At 34.7% G+C, this 27,940-nt stretch overlaps 1 protein-coding gene and 2 long non-coding RNA genes across 4 annotated transcripts; 1 reads left to right on the top strand and 2 right to left on the bottom strand.

Moving 5' to 3' along the window:
• Positions 1–70: 70 nt before the first annotated feature.
• On the bottom strand, positions 71–27,940 carry LOC139775967 (HIG1 domain family member 1A, mitochondrial-like). Of its 2 annotated transcripts, none has more exons than XM_071712351.1 (3): positions 27,782–27,940; positions 491–616; positions 71–420 (listed from the first exon to the last, which is right to left on the bottom strand). In XM_071712351.1, the coding sequence occupies exons 2-3, from the start codon at positions 579–581 to the stop codon at positions 233–235; spliced, it is 279 nt and encodes a 92-aa protein (XP_071568452.1). In that variant the 5' UTR covers positions 582–616; positions 27,782–27,940; the 3' UTR covers positions 71–232. The 2 variants fall into 2 exon arrangements, with proteins under 2 accessions (XP_071568452.1, XP_071568454.1); XM_071712353.1 differs by having other exon boundaries at positions 27,773–27,927.
• On the bottom strand, positions 7,634–8,227 carry LOC139775959 (uncharacterized). Its single transcript, XR_011718968.1, has 2 exons — positions 7,863–8,227; positions 7,634–7,806 (listed from the first exon to the last, which is right to left on the bottom strand). It is a non-coding gene; the product is annotated as an uncharacterized lncRNA (long non-coding RNA).
• On the top strand, positions 9,562–9,885 carry LOC139775962 (uncharacterized). Its single transcript, XR_011718971.1, has 2 exons — positions 9,562–9,656; positions 9,713–9,885. It is a non-coding gene; the product is annotated as an uncharacterized lncRNA (long non-coding RNA).

Genomic DNA, 27,940 nt, shown 5'->3' with positions numbered 1-27,940 from the left:
ATTAAATAATGTATTTTATACTATTATTAGCTAAGAAGGATATTTAGTTAATAAAAATAAACTTTATAAATATTGTTGGATGTAGAATTTATATCAGGAAAGTATTGTAATAAAATAAATTACATATATTATATTTTTTCATAAATTGACTACATATCTTTTTTTATTTCTAAATAGCTATTTTAATAAATAGTTTAATTTAATAATTAAACTATTAATGTAACATTCAGCATTATGGTTCATTCTCATCGTGCAAAATATGTTTTTTTATCATATGATATCCCATCCCTATTGTTAAGCAAGCTATTGCTGTTCCTTGTGCAGCAACTCGGAGTTGTATTAAATATAATTGTGTAGATATCTTTTTCTTCTTAAAAGCATAGGCACCATAGCCACAGATACCCGCTAAACTTATCAAACCTATTTAGAAAGCAATATATGCATCATATATTAATGACAAATATTTATATTTTTATATTAATTGACATACTTGCAACAAGAAATGGTGACTTTCGCCCCTTCTCTAACAATCTCTCCGACAAAGTTTGATCTATTATTGTGTCATCATCAGTAGTAGCCATTTTTGAAAAAGAAAATAGTAATAATATCTGCCAACCTGAAAATTGATTAATTCTAGATTAGCTTGGTTACAAAAACAGCAAAGATTAAAAGGGCCACTTCGACCAAACTCAATCGTTGATTAAAGAGTTGTCAACATGAATACAAAATAATTAGTATGACCATTTGTATTTCTGGCGATATCATCGTTCTAACCCAATCTTTCGTTACATATCTTTTCGTGTATTGTAGAAAAGAAAGATATGTAACGAAAGATTGAGTTAGGACGATTATATCGCCAGAAATACAAATGATTAGGTTAGGTCGCACTAATTATTTTGTTATGTTGGCAACCCTTTAATCAACGATTACGTTAAGGTGCGATTTCACGATGACGCTCGACGCTGGATTCGAGCGTCAAATCTGGTCACGTGATTAGATTCAGCCAATCCAGTGGTTAGGTTATATTTTGCGTCCCTCTGAATCTATCACGTGACCAGATTTGACGCTCGAATCCAGCGTCGAGCGTCATCGTGAAATCGCACCTTTAATCGATTACGTTAAAAATCGGAGTTTGGTCGAAGTGGCCTAAAGATTTTGAAGATAAGTTATTTCCAAAAGTTTATCTTAGACAGTCCTGTTTATAGATTTATCACTTCTGTTTAAGGTTCAATGTTAATTGTTAATAGAATATAAAAATATATACCTTTACTTTATATATATATATATATATATATACTATATATATATATATATATATATATATATTAGGGTGGTCCTTATATATTTTTCGACTTTTAAATTTATTCTGCGGCACCCCTCAGAATGTTTCCAATTTGCAAAAAAATAATCCCTGCCAAAGCTCAGCTCGATCGGATAACGGAAACCCGTGCCCCCGGATTTTTAAACATTTGAGTTCTCTTGTATTGAACTGTTTATTCCGTCAACATTGGTTTTGAAAGCGTATTTTCCACAAAAAACGGCCTAAAGCACTTTTATTTTTTTAACATGTGTGTCTTGCTTTTATGCATCGTTTAAGACCTTATACGTCTCATTTAAACAATTAGGTAAATTGTTAATAACTAAAAAATAAAAATAAATAGTTATTGCATTTATTGCTTGATCAGCTGGAAAAAATTATGTATGGGCTACAAAAGTTATAGTAGTATGTTTAGAGCCAAAAGAAGAACAAAAATTAAAAGATTACTCTATTACTCTATATAAAATAATCAGTTGTAAAACTTTAAACGCGCTTTTCTCGAAACTACAATTTTGTAAGGTAAACGGCCCGATTCGTAGAACGGAACCAGTTGTGGAACACTTTTAAAAGAAAGTCTCATAAAATTTATATTTAATAACAAAAAAAAAATAAAAAAAATTGCGTTATTATGTACAAGTCTTCAACTATATAATTATCTAGAACTAAGTACTGTTGCTATAAATATTTAAGTGTAAATAAAATCTTTTAGAGATGTTCGTCTCTACACTCGTAAAAATTGACTCCTATTCAAAGCAAAGCAGCTGATTTGGAACAGCTCGCGATTTGGTATAAACTGTTAAATACACATAAATTTGCAAATCTGTATTTAATAGTTTGAAGATTAAGAATCGTAGATTCTAATTTTTATCATTTTTTTATAAGTCCGATCTTTTTTTATTTATTAAATAGATGTTCCCTTTTAGGAACTTTTATTTTTTCAATTGCCGTATTATGGAACGCCGAATGAGGGCGTTCCCCAGTTCCGGCCTTTGTATGCACGCTTGATGGTCCTAGATTTTTGGCATAAGTTTTTTATCGTTTTATTGAAACAAACACGATTTTAATTGTGCATTATTATTTGAGTATACTTTTTTCGTCATTTCACAGCAAGTAAGTACATTGTAATGCAAAATTTTGTTAGAAAGTAACACGTAAACGAAAGATAACCTCAAAAATTGACAGCTATGTACAAATAAATTATATTCTTAACTATAAATATTTTTAAAATTGTGTTTCAAACAACAGCGGACATTACTTAAGAAGAAATGGGAAAAAATTCAAAGAATAAACTCAAGACAGGCACAAAAAGTGGTAAGAAAAAAGAGAGAACAAAGTATTCATCCGATGCACTCCACCGTGCTGTGCAGGCAGTAGCTGAAGGAATCTTATCAGTGAGAAAAGCTGCAGATACATATGGAGTTCCTCCAACAACCCTTTTTAGGAAATTTAAGAATCCAGACAAACTAAATTGTAGAAGTGGACCACCGACAGTGTTGTCAGAAAAAGAAGAAGCAGAAATTGTCAACTGGATTCGATACAGATCTGAGAGGGGTTTTCCAATAACTAAAACAGATTTATTGGACAGTGTGCAAACCTACATAACATGTCTCAAAAAGAATACTCCTTTTATCGACAATAGGCCAGGGCGACATTGGTATGAAGGCTTCCAAAAACGACATCCTGATTTGTCAACTAGAACAGCTCAACATCTAACGCTTGTACGAGCCTCAGTTATCGAAGAAGATTTAAGAGGGTGGTTTCAAGAAATAAGAACCTACTTGACAAGTAAAGATCTGCTCAACATCCATCCTTCTAGAGTGTTTAATTGCGATGAAACCAATATTCAATTGTGTCCCAAGCCAGAGAAGGTTCTTGCGAAAAAGGGTGCACGCTCAGTTTATAAGGTAGTCGATGCCAACGAGAAGGAAAGTGTTACATCGTTATTTATGTATAATGCTGAAGGTACCAGAGCTCCTCCTTTGATAATATATCCTTATAAAGAGAGTGTGCCAAAGAAAGTACTTGAGAATTTCCCAAGTGGCTGGGGCATTGGAATTTCTGAAAGTGGCTGGATGACGACAGAGACGTTCTATGAATACATAGCCAATGTGTTCTATCCATGGTTGTTAAAAGAAAATATCCATTTCCCAATTGTTTTATATTTGGATGGGCATTCGTCGCATGTGACTATCCCTCTAGTATCGTTTTGCAGAGAGAAGAAAATTGAATTAATATCACTGTACCCTAACGCTACACATATTATACAGCCTCTTGACGTTGCACTTTTCCATCCGTTCAAGGATCTTTGGAGAAAAACCGTACCCAAATGGAAACTTGAAAATGAAATTTTTCGATTAAAGAAAGAACAATTTCCTGCGGTGTTGAAAATAGCTTTGGACTCTTTTACAGAAGAACGTAAAATTATACAAAGTGGCTTTAAGACATGTGGATTAATGCCATTTAATCCTGATGCTGTGGAATATAACGTACTACGTAAGAAAAAGAAGACGACTGCTTCTGAAGAAAATAATGAACCACAAGAAAAGGAAAATGTAACAGCGAATCAGCAGTTTGTTTCAAATACTGTATACGAAGATAGAGACCATTATCTGCAAATGTTTGAAAAAACCTTACGTCCTGAATTATTACAAGAATTTAAAAATGACGAGTCGACTGAGATATGGACTGGCAGTATTGAGAAAAAAGGACTCTTTGAGTATTGGCTTGAAATTAAGAAAAGAGGTCACAGCACAGGTTACAATACATTAATTATTTAAGTTAATAATAGTTTAAATCAATTGTACCGATTATTTTTTTCAACTTAACTTTTATAAATTAGATTAATTCTTTATACAGTTCATCTATTATTTACAAATTTATCAACTATTCACAAACGTATTTTTCTATAATATTTACAAGTTTAATAAATATTTACAAGTTTTATGTTTACAAAATCAATTCAATATATACATAATTGCCTTATTTGCCTAATTGCTTTATTTTTTAATTTCAATATCTACAAATTCCATCAACTATTCACAAAAGTAATTTTTTACAATATTTACAAATTGGACCGATTTTTACATTTCATATCACTACTCGATGATGATCTCTAACACTAATTATGTGGTATGATTTTTTTACAAATATAGAAGAAAGTGTTAAAATGAAACCTACAATTACGAGTATTGAAAAGATAGAAAATCATAAAGTAAAACTCATACCTAAGTTAGTTGAAGATGTACCTTTCGAAGAAAATATGCCATCATGTAGTCAACAAGGCATTGACTCAATCGTCACTGTGGTTAGAGTCGAAAACGGTCTCGAACAAAATTATTTAGAAAATGAACACATCGTACCACTACAGATTAGCCATGGAACTTCTAATATCCACTTCAATGACATACAAAATTTAACACTGGAACTGGATTCGAATTCGCTTGAATTCATAGACATTACTCACAGTAGTTCCGAAAGCAATATTGAAGTACTGAACAGTAACCAAGCAGGTTTGTAAAGAAATTTATTTAATTTAAAAATGTAATAATTTCTGTGAATGCAAAACTTAATTTTCAAATCATATTTCTTTTAGAGTCTATTTTTGATGCAAATGTGAATGTACCTGACAATATCTTACAAGATAATCTACAGCAAAAAGAGATTAGCATAAATAATGTTGTTGCCACTGTAAATAATAAAGGAACAGACGTTGTCGAAGAAAACAAGGAGAATGAGACGTTCTTCAACAAAGGTTCGTTTTTTTTTTACTTGAAAGGAAGGCTTCAATATGATATTGTGTGGTATAAATATTGATTACGTACAAATTTTTATTTACAGATAGCAATAATGACAATCAAAGTAAAATTTTCGCTAACGCTTTTACTTTACCACATAAATATTTGCCAAAGAAAAAGAAAATTAAGTTAGAAGCTAGCGGTAAAGCTAAGCTACCATCTGCTGGGACCTCCGATGACTGGTGGAAGGCGCAACTTGAAAAGGAACAACAAAAAAACATAAAAGAAGAGAAGGCAGCAAAAAAGAAAATGTTGCAAGAAGAGAAAAAAAAATAGCAGAAGAAAAGAAGAAGTTACAGGAGAAAATGAAAGAAATTCAAAAAAAAATTAAAACAGAGACTATTTAAAACATTTCTATTCATTATTATTATAGTTACGATTGTGTTTATTATATGTAGGATTACGATTAAAAACATATGTGATATTAGATATGTTATATATGTTAATATATATATATGTTAATGTTCTTAAATTTTTCACAAAACAAAAATAAATAAGTAAAATCAAAAAATACAAACAACAGTGTAAATTATTTATCGAAATTATTCATTTCGTAACAGTACAAGATATGCAAATGCTTGTTCCAAAATCGGGACAAGATGTTCCAAACATTGGGTCAAACTTGTTCCAGAATCGGGACAAAATGTTCCAAACATTGGGTCAAGCACGCAAATGCTGTGCCAAAATACCTACATATTTGCTGCTTCAGTTTTTATTGATATTTAGCTTATAAATGGTTGATTTGAGATTTCAAAAATTGTTTCAACTTTCGGAAGAGTTGGCTTACAGAATACGATAAAAAGTTTTTACATTAATGTCTTTATTAATTTAAATTTGAATAACATCTGAAACCCCTACTGAATTCGTTCCATAATCGGGCCGTTTACCTTAGCTGGGCGCTCGCGTATCTCGGCCAATTTTTATCCGAATGACTTGAAATTTGGACAGAATGTTTATAACAAAATTGTCTTCAGTTAAGCGTACGATTTTTTATTGGACAATTAGTTTTTGAAAAACAATTAAAAAAGTGAAAAAATTTTCGGTTAAATTTCGAATTTTTTTTTAGAACTGCGCCATTTTGTTAAAGATTAATATTTTAAAAAATTCGTACGCTTAACTAAAACTACATTCGTATAGTTTAAAATGACACCAAATTTTTTTATTTTAGACATCCCGTTCTGACGGAACATGAGCGCCCGCGTACCCACAATTTTTTTGCGGAGGTACACGGTACCACACGCTAAAGGCGCAAATATTAATATTTTGCAACGATTTTTTTTGCAATATATTCAATATATGTACTTTAAAGAAATAAAAAACCAATTTCATTAAATTTATTATTTCTCGGGAAAAAAATTCACGAAAATAGCATTCTTTTTCCGGCCATCACAGTGGTTTCCCTCTTAAGTCTCCTCAGGTCCCCTCCTAGAATAAGGGTCCGAGGGGCTCCCAACTATGTCAGGATACAATAAATGCAATAACTATTTACTTTTATTTTTAGTTATTAATAATTCACCTAATTGTTTAAATGAGACGTATAAGGTCTCAAATAGTGCAGAAAAGCAAGGCACACATGTTAAATAAAAAAGAAAAGTCCTCTAGGCCGATTTTTGTGGAAAATACACTTTAAAAATCAATATTAATTGTGTAAACAGTTTAATACAAGGGAATTCAAATGTTTAAAGAGCCGGGGGCACGGGTTTCTGTTATCCGATCAAGCTGAACTTTGGCAGGGATTATTTTTTTGTGAATTGGAAACATTTTAGGGAGTGTCGCAAAAAAAATTAAAAAAAAATTTTTTGTCGAATAAATAAAAACCACCCATAGGTGGTTATTTAAAAAAAATTTTTTTTTAAATTATACAACAGGGTGTATCAGAATGTTTGGTACTTTTTTCATATTTAGATAGAGCGAGCCAAACTGAGTCGAAAAGTCATGTATCATTTTGCAATTTTCGCAATAGTTGATGAGTTATTAATGATTAAAAATCGCCGTATTGGCCCGGCCCACCGCCAAATCCAAGCGCGCGGCGAGATGCGGCCGCCCCGCGGTCGGCGCGCGGGCAGTTGTTTACTTCAAGCGGCACGAGCGGCGCGTAACGCCGGGCCCCCGTCCTGAGCGATGATAGTTTCTCGCCTTTTTTAAATAGAAATAAAATTTTCTAACATCATAGAAAAATTTTTTGTGCGTACTTATGTACATACGTGTGTACATGCATACACAGTAAAATATCAATTGTACTGCTTAAAAAAGCGATTACTCAATTTACTCTTTTTTCTGTTAGTAAGTAACGGTTGTCTTTAAGAAAGAATATTTTCTTGATAATAGTCTTAAAATGTACAAATTTTAGAAAGAGTCTTTATCATGTACTCGAAAGAAGAATTTATACTCCTTCAAAGAACATAATAAAATTTTATTAAAGAAAAGTCAAAATAATAAATAAAGTAATATGAGGACCCTCGAGATTAAAATAGGAGAAGTCAAGGCTATGAGGGTCAGACGCAGATCACAGTGCGTAATATCAGAAATAACTGATTTATTCGTCGTTTTGATACATTACATCGATCTGTACGTTTCGGCTCAGTTTTGAGCCATCTTCAGCGGCAGTTACAGAAATTAAGTTACACGTTCTCCGTACCGTATGGTGAGTTTACTGATTCAAAGTATCAGAAACATAGACCAATTGATCCATATCTGTAAATTTGTTCAATTAATGTTGAGATATTAAAAAGATTCCTTAGGAAACTCACCATTCGGTCTGAATAACGTGGAATACAGAGCCATGTACATAATGAATACTCTCTGGGAGAAGACTTGACGATCTTGTCGACACGACACACAATGATATGAAAGGTCTTGCAAGAAGAGGCATGTCGTAGGTCAACACACCGGCGAGGATTATAACATAGCACGATTTGACACCGTCTCAAAATGACACTGATTTTTTGCATCATGCATATGTCACGGTTTTGAGCAAATTGTAATCCATGCTCATGAACTTGGTCGTTGGCAAATCGGGGTTTTACTATTGGTACATGCAATATTGTGACGGTGTCAAATCGTGCTTTGTTATAATCCTCGCCGATGTGTTGACCTACGACATGCCTCATCTTGCAAGACCTTTCATATCATTGTGTGTCGTGTCGACAAGATCGTCAAGTCTTCTCCCAGAGAGTATTCATTATGTACATGGCTCTGTATTCCACGTTATTCAGACCGAATGGTGAGTTTCCTAAGGGATCTTTTTAATATCTCAACATTATTTGAACAAATTTACAGATATGGATCAATTGATCTATGTTTCTGATACTTTGAATCAGTAAACTCACCATACGGTACGGAGAACGTGTAACTTAACTTGTGTAACTACCGCTGAAGATGGCTCAAAGCTGAGCCGAAACGTACGGATCGATGTAATGTATCAAAACGACGAATAAATCAGTTATTTCTGATATTACCCCTTATGAAAAAAAACTATTGACAGCGAATTAACTATTGGACTTTCAATAGTTAACTATTAAATTTGAATAGTACGTACTATTCAAATCTAATAGTTATCCAATAGTTAATTCGCTCTCAATAGTTTTTCAATAGTTTTTTTTCATAAGGGACGCACTGTGATCTGCGTCTGACCCTCATAGCCTTGACTTCTCCTATCAAAATAATTAGCAAATCGAATTTTTGTTTTAATTTTATATTCTTAACTGAAGAACTGAATAATTAGAATTTAGAATATTATTTATTTTAAGTAATATTATCAAGAAAACATTTTTTGTAAAGATCATCGTTACTTAAAGGAAGAGAAAATTGAGTAATTGGTTTTTTTAGCACTATAGAATGATATTTTTTTGCGTGTGCGTATACGGCACGCCGTTTTGCTATTTAATATCATCATAAAAATTCTACCAAATTAAATTGATACTCAAAGAAAAGAAATTATTATTATGTCTAGATACTTATAATTCATCGAATTATTATTAAGCTATAATTAAAAATGCAGAATTAAAATTATGTCTAGGCAAAATATTAATTCTGAATTTATTTTATGTTATAACATAAACATTTTTCGGGAATTAAAATTATGTACATAATTGTAATTCACGAATTTTAATTATGTACACAATTTTAATTCTTAAATTTTTATTACGTACATAATTGTAATTCTCGAATTACTCTTTTTCTTTTAGTAAGTAACGGTTATCTTTAACAAAGAATATTTTCTTGATAATAATCTTAAAATGTACTTATCACAAATTTTAGAAAAAGTCTTTGTCATGTACTTTGTCATGTACTTTGTATGAAAAAAGAATTTATACTCCTTCAAAGAACATTATAAAATATTATCAAAGAAAAGTCAAAATAATAAGTAAATCGAATTTTTGTTTTAATTTTATATTCTTAATTGAAGAATTAAACAATTAGATGCCTCTTCTTGCAAGACCTTTCATATTATTGTGTGTCGTGTCGACAAGATCGTCAAGTCTTCTCCCAGAGAGTATTCATTATGTACATGGCTCTGTATTCCACGTTATTCAGACCGAATGGTGAGTTTCCTAAGGAATCTTTTTAATATCTCAACATTAATTGAACAAATTTACAGATATGGATCAATTGGTCTATGTTTCTGATACTTTGAATCAGTAAACTCACCATACGGTACGGAGAACGTGTAACTTAATTTCTGTAACTGCCGCTGAAGATGGCTCAAAACTGAGCCGAAACGTACAGATCGATGTAATGTATCAAAACGACGAATAAATCAGTTATTTCTGATATTACGCACTGTGATCTGCGTCTGACCCTCATAGCCTTGACTTCTCCTATTTTAATCTCGAGGGTCCTCATATTACTTTATTTATTATTTTGACTTTTCTTTAATAAAATTTTATTATGTTCTTTGAAGGAGTATAAATTCTTCTTTCGAGTACATGATAAAGACTCTTTCTAAAATTTGTACATTTTAAGACTATTATCAAGAAAATATTCTTTCTTAAAGACAACCGTTACTTACTAACAGAAAAAAAAGTAAATTGAGTAATCGCTTTTTTAAGCAGTACAATTGATATTTTACTGTGTATGCATGTACACACGTATGTACACAAGTATGTACATACGTACGCACAAAAAATTTTTCTATGATGTTAGAAAATTTTATTTCTATTTAAAAAAGGCGAGAAACTATCATCGCTCAGGACGGGGGCCCGGCGTTACGCGCCGCTCGTGCCGCTTGAAGTAAACAACTGCCCGCGCGCCGACCGCAAAGCGGCCGCATCTCGCCGCGCGCTTGGATTTGGCGGTGGGCCGGGCCAATACGGCGATTTTTAATCATTAATAACTCATCAACTATTGCGAAAATTGCAAAATAGTACATGACTTTTCGACTCAGTTTGGCTCGCTCTATCTAAATATAAAAAAAGTACCAAACATTCTGATACACCCTGTATATATATAATTAAAATCAATATATATATATATATTGAAGAAAGGAAGGTGATGTTTACGTGACCTTCAAACAACCACCCAAGGTCAAATTATTGCCATTATCTCATGTCCCCCTTGAAACAGTACAACTTTTGTCAGAAATGTTTTCCCGTATCTTCCATATTTTTCGAAACATTTGCTTGGTTCTTTTAAAATGGGACACCCTGTATGTATATACACATGTAAATGGGACACCCTGTATGTATTGTGACGTTGCAGTTTCGCTGCATCGTGGCAGCGCCCCGTCGCCGTCACAAGGCGCGGGTTTCGCGCCCGAGGACGGTCCAGAGAGTCGATGCGAGATTTCCAGGGGCATAATTTAATCGCGTTTATATTTACTGATCCCTTTTATTTTCTTATTTTGTATAATACGCGGCGCCTCACCGAGACGAGACACGGATTTTCTCCGAGGGAATACGAGGGATTACGAGAGATGGAGCGGGCCAGGAGGATCGAGGCGAGAAATCGATTATCGAAAGCGGATCGAGGCGAAGCTCGCGGGCAGCCGAGCGCAAAAGAGGCGCAGGAAAGCACGCGCGCGACGCGTGATATATCAGCGGACGGAGCTTGACGCGGCAGGGCCCCGGCGCCGGGAAAGAACGAGTTTCCCCGGCTAACCCCCACTACAATAACCGGACTTCGGGGGTGGCTGGCCAGCACCCCTGGGTCTCAGGGAGGCATCACGAAGAAATCGGTGTGCCCAAACCGCTAATTATGGGTGCCGAGGGACGAGGAACCGCTGCAAAAGCACGGGGCCAGCAGACGCCGCACAGGACCTGCGACCGACCGCCCTGCGCGAGGATCTATTATGAGCCCGCGAGCCCGCCCCTCATTGGTCCGCGTTATCGCGCCGAAGGGTCGCGCAAGTCCCGAGTGGGGCGCACCATCGATTCCGCCATCGAGCGAATTTCGGCGATCACTTCCTGGTCGTCCTCCGGCGTGAAAGCGTTAAAATTTTGGTAGTGCGTTTCCGACTGCGCCCGGCTATCGAGCCGCAACACAAGGCGTATAATTAGCGATCGACAGCGAAAGCGAGGGGCACCGGAATGGTCTCGTGGCCATGGGATCGCGACCGGAACTCGCAAACCCTTGGAGATCGTGGTAGACGCGTCCGAAACGGATTTCGATATCGCGAATTCGCCATTTCTCGCGACCTTCGTGTTCGCGACCGCGTGTTTCATTGTGCGTCGTAATTCATGTAGTCGGGACTTAGATTTCATTCGCGTTGACTTATTATTTGCGTTAGAATGTTATTCGCGTTGACTTATTATTCGCGTTCAAATGTTACTTGCGTTCAATCGACTTATCATTTGCGTTCGAATGTTACTTGCGTTCAATTATTACTCGCGGTAACTCCGTATCTTTCCTCCCGCGTTAGATAGTATGTAGTGTCCTTGTCCACTTCGGGTGAGCGTTGCGATATTCCGCGTTACGCCGAGCGTTCTGGCGTTACATATTGCGTCGTCGTGAGTATTCTCGCGAGCTCTATACCCTCTTAGCGAGGGTCATACGATGGTTCGCGTTGGCGACAGAATTCTTCGCGATTGCGGAACTTGCGTCCTTGCGCGCCCAGCGGGGCGTGGCACCGAATGATTCGCGTTTAGCACTTTGGTGCCTCTAGTAATTAGTGCAACTCTATTGTTCGCTGAGTAGCTTTCGCTATTCAATTACTGACTTTATTATTATCTCGCGCTTATTTCTGTGACTTCGCAATCAAGCTTACCTCCTATTCGCGTGATATTGGCCGTAATTTCAGTTGCGTTCAAGCCCCCTTACGTTACCCCACCAGTACGCGAACGACGGGCGAACGTTTGGAGAACGATTTCTCGTTTGGATCGCGCGTAATCGTCCGCCCTCCGAACCAACCGAACGAAAATCGCCGAGCGAAGATGCTCGAGCGAAGGTCGTTTCGCACGCCGCCCGAACGTTGCGAGGTTGTTCGGAATGACCGAATGATTCGCGAGTATAATCTTATATTAATTAATTTGGCCGTTGCGAGCCCAGCGCCAATCCAGTGTGGCAGCACTGACGCCAATTTGGCGCACTTTCGTCAGCCTATAACCTTAATTCATTACCGATACATTTTCCCTCCTCTGTTTCTCTTTACTCTGCGCGCTTTATTCCAGTGATTGTGCATGAGTCACCGCACAGAACTTCGATTAAAACTTTATTTTTTTCTTTGAAACCAGTGTCAAGGTAAGTATAAGTATTACACGGTTTGAGCAATAAAAAGAAAGATCAGATGCCTTGAATCGCTGGAATTTGATTGTACGTGTGATGGTCGGCGCGCGCCAAACTTGCATGCACAAAGGCGGATGAGAAAGTTTGGTTTTTATTTCAGTTTTTAGCTCACGCACATAATATCTTTTCGAATTTCAGTGTCTTTTCAGTACATAGTATCTCGCGCTCACGTCTATCGTGTCCAATTCTATTATGTAATCGATGTCTTTCCGGCGACTTTATATGATTCTGTTAATTCCACCTTGGTAACATTAGTGCCGGACCGTTTCATTTACTAATCCGACTCGATCGTCTGATTTCCGCGATTCAAACATGTATTTATTATTTGGTTTCATAGTATTTCAAAGTTATACCAGCGACTGTTATCCACTACGGCTCTTTCTGGCCAATATGCAATAAACCTTGTTTTCCATTCTTTAATGACCTGAGTTCGTGATTTATGCGTCACCCCGCCGAATATCGCGCTGCCCTTCATCACCCCGCCCACCACCGTTAGGTCGAGCTGGCCGATCCTTCGCAGGCCGGATTAATTGCGTTTGGTGATTCTTTTCGGGTTTTCACGATCTTAGCGTGAATTAGTGGACGCGAATTTACGCGTCTGGCGCCCAATATTAAGATTTCGTGTGTAGTCCAGTCGGTAAGTACATTAAAAAATCGACTAATTACGACAAAGCTGCAAAAAATTTTAATCTCTTTATTTGGGTGTCAGTAATGACATACTAAGTTTCCGACCTCCCCCGTGTTGTGTTTCGGCCGCCATCTTGGAAGAAAGGGGTAAAAAATCGGTTTTTCGCGAATATCTCGGTTTGCATTAGACTTAGGCTAAAATAGTTTAATACAATATTGCAGGGAATTAAATTCTCTACAAAAAAGGAAGTATAGGTTTTTTCCTACGACCAATAGTTTTGGCGCTAAAGTCGGGAGGAGTAGGATACTTTTTGTAACAAACGGTTTTAGCGACTCTATCTCGCCGTATCTCACTTCTCAGGTAAATGGCTTTGTTATTGTGCTAGTGAACCGTTGTCGTTTCACACATCTGGCTTTGTATTATTTACTCGACAATGCTATAAGTACACTCCTTGTTAAAAGCTAGGAGCATCCAAGATTTTAAATAAATTAAAAGATATAGTTATGACGATTATCTCACTGTTTACAATGTCCTGTTTACAATACGTCCTTCGGTGGCTGGGCTCAGGTCAAAATTTAGTCTACCGCGCGCGCGGCATGTCAACTCTCGCGTGGAAATCGCAGGATCTCAGAGCCGTGCCGTGTCTCGCCGTACCTCGCCGACGTGCCGTGAGCGCGAGCGATCTCGAAAACAACGGTCCGCCATCTTTTCGGTCGGCCAAAACACCCGTTTTGCGACGATACGTGCGTACCATTTCCCTCCTACACAAACTGACGCACGTGCAAGGGAAGACAGAATCACGCTCGAGGGAAACCTAACCTGAAATCGCCGTGAGCTGAAGTCGTGCGCCCGGCGCGCCACAGTGACGAGACTGGTGGACCAGCCCCGGGTGCTTACTGGCGGATAAGCCCCAAGCATAAGTTTCAGGTTTGATCGCCCACGAAATATTAGACATCAACGATAATGAAAAAACTACACTGGATTCGTGTTCAGCATGCATTACTCTTTATAATCACGTACCTCGAGATTTGGAGAGCAAATATTATTGCAGATATTACAATATTTCCACGCGCAGAAAATTTCACTTTCACCTTCCGAAAACACGTTTGCCCTCGTAAAAATCATAACACGGCAGGTAACCTGCCGAAACTCCGTTGGTCACATGGGTACCATAAGCAGCGTTTACAATGTTAATAGCGAGTTCGCACAATATACAGGTTCCGAGATATTTGATTTGGCGGATTTACCCCGTTAGCGGTCTAGCCCCGGTCTCCCCTACATATTTTAAGCCCTAAACCTTAAGAAATTGATCACATTCGAATTTGAGGAGAATAATCGACTGTGATTGGTCAATTTCTTAAGGCTTAGGGCTTAAAACACCTATTGTAAATCCGGACTTATTGTAATGTTTTAAAAACGTCTCGACAAGGGCTACAGGAATCCACTCATAAAAAAGCCGTATAAAAGATTTTAGTGTTGACATTTTTCCGCGATGCTGATTGGTTCTGTCATTGCGCTGACTTCGTGAGCATCTGTCATCGCATATTTTGATAGTTTTATGTGTCAAGGGTTAATAGTGTAACAGTAATAGTATAATATTAAAGTTAAACAGTGCGCGTCTGTGATGTCTAGTATGCAATAAAAAATAAGGTGTTTAATTTAAGAAAACATCGTAATCGATGTAATCATTAACCTGGCTTTGAAAATGTCACTCAAGGTCAAGTCCATATTTTCATCATGTGGCCCCCTCCAAACCATGCAATTTTTGTCTAAAACATTTTTGTCTGCCGGACTCAGTTTTCGAGATATTCGGTTGGCTCCTTTAAAATGGGACACCCTGTATACAGAGAGTGATTGAATAGGAATTTGCAATATTCCGGGAGGTAATAGTATTGATAATTCTAAGAAAAAAAGGATCATATAAACATGGGTCCTATTCCTTACGGTCACCGAGATATTCTGGTTATAACGTGAAAAGGGCACCATCCCAGACAGCACATAAAACTAAAAGATGACGAAAAGATATCTTTTTATAGTTATCTTTTCGGCTAGACGAAAATATGTCTAAAAGACGTCTTTCCGCCTGCACGAAAAGTCGACTGTTTAACTGATTGTGAGTGAAAAGTCGTCTAAAAGATGTCTTACATGACTCTTTTTCTAATGCGCATGCGCAAGTTATGGAATAGCCACCTAACCTAAAAGTAGGATCGACTTAGGCTTTGGAGCGTTGAAAAATTATGGTAGCGTTCAGCAGAGAAAGCAGCTCAGTGAGCGTTTAGTGATTATTGTTCCTGATTAGTATATGTATATTTTAGACGTAACGTCGTCCGATTGAATAATCGCTAAGATATTTTAATATTTTTCTTTTTGTTGTTATTTATTTTAACATTTTATTTATTTATTACAACATTTAAATTAATTTCTTGCTGAACATTAAATTATATCTTCCGCGACGACCTCGGTCTCCTCGTTGCTTGGTCTGAGTTGACCTGGTGAAGACCTCCAGTTTCCTGATGAGAATCTCCTCAGTCTGCGCTGCTGCTCCTTGTAGATCCACTTTCGACGTCTGCGTAGCCGTGCTCCGTAGCTCTCTCTGCGAAGTTTGAGTTCTCTCAGAACTCCTTCGTATTGGAGAGAGAGGAGGAGGAGATATCAGGGGCGGAAGAACCCATGAATTCTTCGGCGTGGATCCTCCCGAGTCCGGCGTCGACGTCCCAACCTCGAATGGTCGGTTTCTCTTCGGCGTTGTAGATGCCACAGGAGTTGGGCGACTTGCGCCGAGGATTGGCGATGAGCCGGTAATAGGGCGGCCGGCGCCGGGAGTCGGCGTTAAGCCGGGGAACGAGCGACTGGCGCAGGGAGTCGGAGAGCGACTAGCGCTTAGGGTCGGCAGGGACAGAGAGGTCGAGCGCCTTGCGCCGGAAGACGAAGAGGAGCGACTAGCGCCTGGAGTCGGGCGGAGCGACGGAGTCTGAGCGACCTGCGCCGGGAGCAGGGCGCCTTGCGCCGGCTGAAGACGGCTTGGAGCCGTGAGCCAGGCGTCCTGCGCCGGTAACCTGGCGACTTGCACCAAGAGGTAGCGACTGAGTGCCTTCCACAGGGCGTCTAGCGCCTGGGGCTGCGGTTGGCGCAACCTCCTTCCTCTTGATCGCGAAGATCTGGTCAAGAGGAAGAGGGCGAGTCTTGCGCCTCTTGGTGATCCCTTCCTCGTAGAAACGAGGAGGAATCTTGCTATCCAAAAGACGAGGCGTATTGATCCTTTATATGTAACGCAAGGACAATTCGCCAAATCGCCGAATTTCCTCGAAATCGGACGCCTTTATATCTATATCGCGGCTGAATTTGAAATACGAGTTTCGGCATCCATCTATGGGCGACTTTTTGCAAAACTCGGTTGCTAGGAGACACGAAGTCCTGTCAAACAAATCGGAGTAATTGTAATTTGACAGAATGTATCGATCTTTTTAACCTGTCGTCGCGTCGTACAATGTATCGTACTTTCCGCGACTTCCCGGTGGCTGACGACGGCTGCCACATATATTATACGTTCTTCTGGATCTATCAAAGGTCTAAAAGAATACTCCAAATCACAGAGCGCTCACTGATCTGCTTTCTTGGCTAAACATAACCTAAAATTTTTCAACGGAGCGGAGGTCGCAAATTGACGCTAAGCAAATCCCTTTGCGATCTCGCTTTTAATCGTGACGCTGTATCATGTGGAGGTTTTTAAGACTAGAGCTTATTGCGTAAAATATATGTTATAACATGGGTTGATTCATGTGATGTGTTATTGTACGTGCAATCTATGTAAAAGTGACTATATTGAGTATGTTTCCATCAAGGGTTAGAATCGAGTCAGAGTCGGGTCAGACAGAGTCGAATTGGGGTGAGCGCTTTTACGGTGGAAACGCCAAACTCGAATCTGTGAACCCTACCCAACAAAATTTTAAGGTAAGGTTCAAATAAGGTTCGGTGAAAACATCGACATATAGTATAGATTACGCGATCCCTACATGAAAGCCTTCAAAAAGTGTCCGGTAGAGTGTTGACCTCTACCTCGTTCCCTCTTTGTCTATATACTATTGGATAGAAAGAGACAGCTTGACCTCTACCAGTCGCTATCTCTTTGCAATTGTTAGTAGTTAGTTAGTTATTTGTTCTATTGCCTATAACAGCCTAATAGTTTTTTTTTAGTCCGGAAGGCAGCGACACTAATTTCACCCCAATTTCACCATGGCTAGTTTATCTTTTTTTTTTACAGTATTTGTGCTAAAATATAGCAAAATTGTCGCACCACGTGTTAAGGACCCGACAATAAAGTCTGAAATATGTAAAAAATAATGATATACTTGAGTTATATCGGCAAAGCTGAAACGTTTTGAAATATTAGTTTACTGCATAAAACGTAAGAAAAATGTAGTCAGCCACCTTATCTCGTGTTCGGTATGCGTCAGCTACGCATGTAAACATGTTAAAAAAATATGATCAGTTGACTTACCTATATCAGTAAAGCTGAAATTTATTTTAAATTATAGTTTAGTGCATAAAATATAAGAAAAACGCAGTCAGCCAGTCGTCAGAGTGTTCAAACGTCTAACTGATGACGCGTTTAAAGATGCAGCGCGGCAAGCGCGGCGAGTCGCACGCACCATACCGCGCAATACTATTTCAAGAACTATTCTTCATGCACAGCCTATATCCGCAAAGCTGACCTTTTTTTTAAATAACAGTCTAGTATATAAATTTTAAGAGAAACACAATCGTAACACAATTGTAAAAAGTAAACAAAATTAATAACAATAAAAATAAAATCATAGCGGTGATTTTATTTTCGTCAGTCGTTCGTCAGTTGGAGCGTTACAGCGTATTCGGAAAGTCGTGGGAGATGGCTGCTCAAAATATTTTTTTTGCAATAAAAAGCACGATAAGATAAATATTTTTAAAGAAGAAAATTTACAAAAATGTACGGATATTTTAAATTAATTTTATTTTTATTGTTATTAATTTTGTTTACTTTTTACAATTACAATAACATTGAATACAAAAGCATTGCCTTTTTATTTACTTCTATGTACCTATATTAATACATCATAAATAATTTTTTTATTATTATAATTATCATAAAACTGCAAAGAAATCCAATTGTTATTAGAATCAATAATAAATAAAACTTTAATACTTCAAAATTAAATTTTTTGTTATTTTATAACTACATATTATTTATAAGAAAATTTGTTAAAAGTTTACTGAAACATACTGTAAAAGTACGCTAAGATTATTAAAATTCTATTCCAAATATTTTCATAATCAGTACAAAATTACTTTTTTCAAAAAAAGGTAAAAAAAGGCGCCATGTACACGAGCAATGTATGTTGTAAATCCAAAAATCCTAAATAGTAGTAGCTTTATTTCTCCCTAACAAAATAATTCACAAAATTGAGTTACCTAACTCAACCCAAGTAAAATATGTAGGGGAGACCGGGGCTAAAAGGTCAGTTTTTTTTCGGTGCCGATTTTTAACAACAAAATAAATAATTTTAGTTAAATATGGTATACCACTGTAAAGAGTGAACCTTTAGCTACAAAATTTATATAGGAAATTTTTGTCTACGTCGCTTTGTTTAACCGGTATAGAGCAAAAACGACAACGGTGGAAAAATTGAAATCTCAAAAATGCCGGGGTATAACAGTCTGCACTGCATTTTCAATACATATACGTACATCTAATTCTAAAAAATAATAGGATACATGCAATAATTGTTTTTTAAAAGAAAAATATAAAAATTTATTTAAAATTTTTATGCGAAACATTATTAAAAAATAGTTACGAGGGTTCCTCTTTCCGCAGAAGTCACTCGCTCGACTTGTTTCACTCCTCGACGTCCGATGACTCTATTCGGTGTCTGAACGGTTGTAATTCCCGTCTCATCCATATTCCATATGCAATGAGCCTGGAAATGCCCGGAAATGCCTTGGAAATGCATCTGGACTGCTTACTGACCGATTAGCCCCAAACACAAGTTTCAGGTTTGATCGCCCACGAAATATTAGACATCAACGATAATGAAAAAACTACACTGGATTCGTGTTCAGCATGCATTACTCTTTATAATCACGTACCTCGAGATTTGGAGAGCAAATATTATTGCAGATATTACAAAATTTCCACGCGCAGAAAATGTAACTTTCACCTTCCGAAAACACGTTTGCCCTCGTAAAAATCATAATACGGCAGGTAACCTGCCGAAACTCCGTTGGTCACATGGGTACCATAAGCAGCGTTTACAATGTTAATAGCGAGTTCACACAATATACAGGTTCCGAGATATTTGATTTGACGCTTCAACCCCGTTGACCTTTTAGCCCCGGTCTCCCCTATTTTAAAAAAATGTGAAATCTTTAAATTGCGCCAATTGCAAAGAAAAAATATATATATTGCTTTGAAAAATAATTGTTGTGCAATTACTTTTAAAAAGTAATACCCAAGTAGTACGTATCTTTGTGTTCCCAAACGAAAATGAATGCAATACAATAATCTACAAACGAAATACAATCGATTCCACATCTATTTTTTTGTACACCCATCTACTTCTACAATTTTTTAGATACCGGGTTGAAATTTTGCACACAAATAGAGTATCATAGAAAGTATGCTCTCCTCTAATTTTATTAAAATCCGTCGACCGGTATAGATTTTAAGGGAATTTTTATTTTTCAGAAAAGCGTGTTTTACGCTGTAGCTTTCTCAATATTTGAGATATCGATCTATTTCTAATTCTATTATATTTTTCAGTTTTTTAACCTCTATTTTATATATAATTCTTTAAGATTTGATTGATTAGATCAATTTTTATACGCGATCAAAGGTCCATAATTTTTTTAGAAATATGTGTAGCAAATTTTGAAATATCGGGCTATTTATAGTTTTATTATATTCTTGGCTTAATTGTCTAGATCGGATCATGATCTAAAATCGGTATGATTCAAGCAATTAAGTCAAGATCGGGGCATGATTCAGACAATTAAGCCAAGATCGGGGCATGATCTAGACAATTATGCCAAGATCGGGGCATGATCCGGACAATTAAGCCAAGATCGAGGGACGATCCAGACAATTAAGCCAAGATCGGGGCATGATTTGAATCAAGATCGGGGGACGATCCAGACAATTAAGTCAAGATCGGGGGACGAACCAGACAATTAAGCCAAGATCGGGGCATGATCCGTACTTATAGTACCAAAATTATAGCAGCCACTAATTTTGGTATTAGAAAAATAATTTCGGACACAATTACATCACAGCATCTCAAAGATATGTTAAATTTAAAAAGAATAGTATTTAATCTTTATTTAATTAAAGAATAACTACAACTTCATCTAATACTTGTCAAATTTCATCAATTCTTAACACATTCATACTCCTTTGAATGTTCAAGACGCTTGTCGTCACCTTAGCAGCAACAGTGTTTTGTTTACAGATTGCGATTGAATAAATTCATTGAACGTTCTTAATAAAAAGACAGGATGCCTCAAGAACTAATCAACCAAATCTTAAAGAATTATATATGAAATACGGGTAGAAAAGACTTAAAAATATAATAAAATTAGAAAAATTGCGCCAAACCAGTCGCAATTTATTCAATTCTAAATCTGTTATATTCTTCAGTCTTATATTTTCAAGTCCATATATGGACCATGTAGCCTGAACTACTCAAGTCAACATCGATTTAACATTGTGTCGATTGTAAAACTCCATTTGTAATAATGCCACTAATTAGTAATAAAATCACTTTTTACATATTTAAAAAATTATTTTAAAGTAGAAATACAAAACTAAGTAATGTATAAATAAAAAATGAAACAAAATGGAAAAATTTAGAAATATCCGCAATTAGTAGGGATCATTTTAATAAAAACATTAATTATTTAATTGATTTTTGTAATAGTATAACAAATATTAGTCGCAATAAGGTTTATCACAATAAAAAAGTGTGCAAGTAGAAACTTGCACATTGCTTCCTCATAATTTTTAAGTGTACAAATTATAAATTTGAACATTACTTTCTCACAATTTTCAAGTAAATTATAAATTTGCACGTTGCTTAATCAACATTTTATTTCGCTCATAAAGCTTCCTCTGTGAGGAAGCCAAATTAATAAATATCTACTAATAATTATACATTAAAAAATAGGCTTCCTCATAAGAGGAAGCTTTATGAGCTAAATAAAATGTTGATTAAGCAACGTGCAAATTTATAATTTGCATACTTGAAAATTGTGAGAAAGTAATGTTCAAATTTTTTAATTTTATAATATATGTCGGCTAGTTTCATAATCTACAATTAAATAATTAATTAAAAATTAATTATAAACTAACAAACAAAAATAAATGCACTACAATAATCTACAAATGAAATACAATCAATTTCACATTTTTTAAAAACATGTCACTAATTTTTTTAAAAAAGTGTCAGTCGTCGGCTAACATCATACGAATGAGGCAAGAGCCATTGATTAGAACGGCGTCGATCCCTTTTCAATTCGCATTAGTACGCAGAGCCGGCAGACAACCGTTCCGAATTACTAAAGCGCTTCATGCGCATTGACAAAACGGAACGATTTCGAAGCGCTACGCAACAGTAATGCAGTCTATGCGTTTCATGCGCAACTCGGAACGAACCCATAGTTTGCACGTTTTAGTTACATTATAGTTTTACAGTGCTGAAATTAAATACATTTTTACATCGCGAATTAAGTACATTTTAAATAAAATTATTAAATATTTACATATAAAAATCTAACATCAAGGTATTTCGCAAACTGAAAACTAAATAATAATATCGCACTATGTATTCCACTTCACAACTTGTAAGTCTGCAGAAACTTCTAATTGTTGGGAGTCTTCAATCTTAATAAGCTTTCTAATTAGAGCAGATCCGGCACCGAATGTACACTTGCGATCAATCCATTGCTTAACCCAACGGGGCATTTTGTTGTTATTTAACACCCTTTTTTTAAAATAATACTAGCCACTATAGCGGCCACAAGTTTTTTCGTTTACGCGACATTATGATGTCACCACTCTCAGACATCGACTAAAAAAATACGTATAAGTGGACACGGTTTTGAGAGAACTCTCCGAAAGAATACTCTCCGGATTCTCGCGAGCATCTCGCGAGAATACAATGTCAGAAAAATTACTCTCAAATGGACAGTGTCAGAATAACTCTCGAGAGAGTGGACACGCACCATTATAAAAGTTAAAGAGAACGAGAAAGTGATCTGTATACACACGTGTGACAGGCACTATTTTTCTGAAAAATCTATCGTATTTGTATGCACGTGTGACAGGCACTATCGCGTAATAAAGATATGTTTATTACTTTTTAGTATTACATTTTGTGTAGTAAAAAAGATTCTAAGAAGGAAAATCGTCGCTCATGTTCCGTTTGTTTCTAATTAATACTTAAAATATCACGATGTCAGTAAGTAAGGAAATGATAATTGAAACGATAATTTATGAATATATGTATATTTCACTTCTTACTTCAATTAGATCATATTATATTACGTTATTTACAACTTTAATATAGTATCTGACTGATATATTTATATTCAGTAGAACAATAGTTCTTGCTTGCAATTCAAGATATAATTGGTAATGTAAATACATGGCTCAAATTTATTCGAAAAATGTTTTGGGATAAAAATTTAAAGGATCACAAGCAGACAACAGTTTGTGTTTTTGGTTAAAACAGAGAATACTCTGTATTAATTTCTACTATTCTCTGCTTTAACAAAGATTATAATTTTAAAATATATAATTAAGGAGGGTGGTTAGTTAAATCAATTTGATAAGAATTAGTTCAAATTTACGAAGAATATTCGTCTATGGGAATCTGTTGTCCATGCCAAAGTTGAAGACAATCGTCTGCATGGTTGTCGAGTAATTAATTATTGAAGTTATACTCTTGTCTTTCTCTTATACACGGGCGACACAGCAGAAATGTTACCTAACCTGTAATGTAACTCTCGAAAGCATATTAAAAATGATAAGAATTTAGTGAAAATAGGTGCAAATAACTCTTTACATATTTAGGAAGAACTTTCTCGAAGACTGAAATGATTCGTCTTTATAGTTATCAAGAAATTGTAAAAATAAAACAGGACCACATTTATTATTTCCACATTTCAATGTGGATAATAACGTATTTGGGTTTCAATTGTACAAACAACTCTTTTTAAACCTTAAGAAACAGCAATTAAATGCATTCCACATATTTATTTGCTAAAATTCGTTTATTTCACGCGACGAAAATCTAACCTATATGCTTTCCCCCTGCCGCGCCGCCTGCCCCGCACCGAGAACTAACCAACCTCCTTAAATAAAGTTCTATAAAATAATGTGATCATGATCTGATAGTAAGAAGCGAAATATATATCCATAAATGATTATTTCTTCACTTACAGACATCGTGATATTTTAAGTATTAATTATGAACAAACGGAATAAGCGACAATTTAACTTCTGAGAATCTTTTTTACTATCCAAAATACACAAATATTTGAAAATTTTAAAAGAATCGGAGAGAATGCCGTTATTCTACATATTTACCTAAAGTTTTATTGAATTAGGAAAACTAGAAGTTTTATTAAATTAGTTATTAGTTACAAAAAATTATTAATTACGTAAAAATTAATAATATTTAGGTAGAAGTGCATTACGCATTACTTAAAAAATTGTAATTTGTCAGAGAAAAATGTCTAATTACTAGTAAAAATTAGTATTTAGGTGAAAATAAATTAATTTCTTTTTGAAAATTGGTAATTAGTAGAAATAAATAGTTATTAAAATAGTTAATAATTTATAAAAAGTGAATTACTACTTATTTGAAAATTAATAATTAGTGGAAAATAATTACTAATTTTTGTAATAATGAATAATTAGTCTCACTACAAATTATATATAATATATAAAACATTAACATAATTATTTTTTAAACCACCTTTAAATGCAATAATTAAATTATTTGTATTCAACCAATTAATAATTTTTATAAATAATTTACCTGAGACTATTTATTTTTTATTGAAAAACTTATCTAATAATTATTTTCCACTAATTATTAATTTTCAAATAAGTAGTAATTCATTTTTGACAAACTATTAATTACTTAAATAATAAAGAATTTATTTCTACTAATTACCAATTTGCAAAAGAAATTAATTCATTTTTACCTAAATACTAACTTTCACGAACTAGAAATTCTTCTCTGACAAATTATTTATCAATTCTTTATGTAATCTGTAATTCACTTTTACCCAAATATTATTAATTTTTATGTAATTAGTAATTTTTGTGACTAATTACCAATTTGCTAATTCAATAAAAATTTAATTTGTTGTTATTGCTAATTTCGTGAATAATTAAAAAATAAAAAATAAAAATTGTTTTGCCGATCCTTGCTTAACACTACAAAATGCGTGATATCAGTACAAAATTACTTTTTTCAAAAAAAGGAAAAAAAGGCGCCAAGTACACGCAATGTATTTTGTAAATTCAAAAATCCAACCTAAGTGGTAGCTTTATTTTTCCTTAACAAAATTATATCTCAAAATTACGTTACCTAGCTAAACCTAAAGGGGAGTTTACATACGCAATGATTAGTAGCGCCAACTGACTGGCATTCATTGGCGCCAGAAACCGACTGGCAAACTCACAAGTGTTTACAGTGATGCTATTGGCGTATAATATGGAAAATATTTAACATTTATTAATTAAACACACAGTAAATGACAGCAAGCATATAACCTCTTGAGGTTATATATATGCTTTGGCCAAGAACCGCCAGTAAACGCCACATTACTAGCGCCAGTTTGTATCAAGTGTTTACACTTGCATTTTTACTGACGTTAGTTGAATAGCGCCACTAATCATTGCGTGTAACAATTTACCAATTTAGTTGATGTAAAGTCGATAGTATGCGCCCAGTCTAAAGCTATTATAGGCAATAGAACAAACAACTAATAACTACTAACAATTGCACATCGTTGTCAGTCTTTGTCTTTCATTTCTATCCCTCCATACGCATAATGGTGCTCTTTTCACGTTATAACCAGAATATCTTGGTAACCGTTAGGAATAAGACCCATGTTTGTATGACTCTTTTTGCTTAGAATCATCAATACTATCACCTCCCGGAATATTCCAGATTCCTCCTCAATCACCCTGTATACAGAGTGTTTTGTTTAAAGTGATACAGTCGATTATCGTAAAAACATTTTAGGGAAAAATGTTCCATATAAAAGCTGTAAGGTTTTAAGAAAAACAAATAATGATAAAAATTTTTCGAAAAAATCGACTTTTTAAGGTTACATAAAAATCATCGCTATTTTTTAAAATAGAATTGTATAATTTTTTTTACATAATGTAATTCTTCTAATTAATCTACATATAAAAGTTTTAAGGTAGAGTTATAAAAAAAATTAATAGTTTACGAGATATTTTATACTTTATTCTGGCACATTTTGACATAAAATATAAAATATCTCATAAACTATTAACTTTTTCATAACTGTACCTTAACACTTTTATATACAGAATAATAAAATGAATTAATTGGTATAAAGAGAAAACATAGTTGATTTGCAAAAAATCATTCAATTTGCAATATATAACTGCATATCTTTTGTATCTCGTAAACTATTAATTTTTTATAACACTCTACCCTAATACTTTTATATGTAGAATAATTAAAAGAATCACATTATGTAAAAAAATCATACAATTCTATTTAAAAAATTATTGCCATTTCTGAAATAGAATTGTATGATTTTTTTACATAATGTGATTCTTTTACCATTATTTGTCCTCTTCGAAACCCTACAACTTTTATATGAAACATTTTTCCTAAAAATGTTTTATTTTAAAGGTGCATTTTCACGTCGACGCTCGTCCGGCTCGACACTCATTTTCAGTGAGCAAAAATCTTTAGAAATAATATATATATATATATATATATATATATATATATATGTATATATATATAATATTATTTTTGAAGATTTTTGCTCGCTGAAAATGAGCGTTGAGTGTCAATGTGAAATGGCACCTTAAGGAAGTTGGCACGTTTGCTATATATGTATAATATAATTTTGTTTTCTTGATTAAACAGTGTAAAGCTAGTCTCATAAATGATTCATAAACAGCATGTTATCATTGGGACAGAAAAAGCGTAAAAATCGCAATATTGTCCCATTTTTATACTTGCTATTGTTTAAATAAATCATTTAAAAATAAAAAAAAAACCAACTTAAAAAATAAAAAAAACCGTAATTGCAATTCTCGATGTTACAGAAGTGTAACAAAAATTTCATTCATTTTTTCCACATAGGAGCAAAGATACATAATATATTTATATCTATAAGCAATTTTTGGCGTGACTCTGATATAAGAAACCAAAGTGTACCAAACTGCACCAGCACCAATAGCAACCACGGATAGCAACTTTGGTATATGTACCAAACCATACCAAACAATCGCCAAAAATTGCCTTATATAATACAATTTCTGTAATTTTAAAGCGAATCTCAGAAACGCGACAGTAAAAGTCAATGAAATTTTTTCTACATATTGTTGATATAATTAACCCTTTTGTATATATTATAGACTTTTATTATATTTCATCAAACGCACCAACCTCCTTAATCGACTGTATCACTTAAAACGAAACATCCTGTATACATATATGTGTCTTATAACTAATAATTAATTACAAATTAGTTCTATCCGAGCAGAACATGACTTTGTCTGCATTACATCATAAGTGTTTCATAATATTTCTATTTTTTTCTTTCTTTCTTATTACTACTTAAATTAAATTTGACCATTTTTCTATAAATTCCAGGTATCAGAGTTTACACAATATTGATGAAAAGTAAAACAATTTAACACTTTTATAACTTTCATCCAACAGTCACGAGATGTGATTATTGATTAGCACACTCAGATTCAAGGTTAGGTTATCATGATTCATGACCTTGTCAATTTTTGTTTCATATTTTTCTTGGCATTATACAATTAAAATTTAATACATATTATCACATTATTTGTCAATAATAAAACAAACTAAAAAATAAAATATTTAATTCAAATAACTTATTATCTTGCTATCTCATCAATATTACTTCAATTCTCTTAATTAATTTATCGTTTAATTACGAGTTTCTAATAATTTTATCCGCGTATAAAAATATAAATATTCTGTATATTCGTGGAAAAAATCAAGCATTTCAACAAGCCTTGCTCACCCTTCGTACCTCCGATAAACGTATCGATGAAAAGATACTGACAGATATTAGTGATATCTATAGTAATAAGTGAATCTTTCTTCCGTCCTTTTTGGTTATTGGGTCCTGCCTCTTTACAAAGGACAATACGGCCAATATGTATTCCAGACTAGATATGTATGTCGAGCA

Source organism: Temnothorax nylanderi, unplaced genomic scaffold (genome assembly GCF_030848795.1).
Source record: "Temnothorax nylanderi isolate EJ_2023f unplaced genomic scaffold, tnyl_v1.0 TNYL_tig0109_pilon, whole genome shotgun sequence".
NCBI lineage: Eukaryota > Metazoa > Arthropoda > Insecta > Hymenoptera > Formicidae > Temnothorax > Temnothorax nylanderi.
The sequence above is the reverse complement of the archived record's forward strand: the minus strand, read 5'-3'. Positions and strand labels throughout refer to the sequence as shown.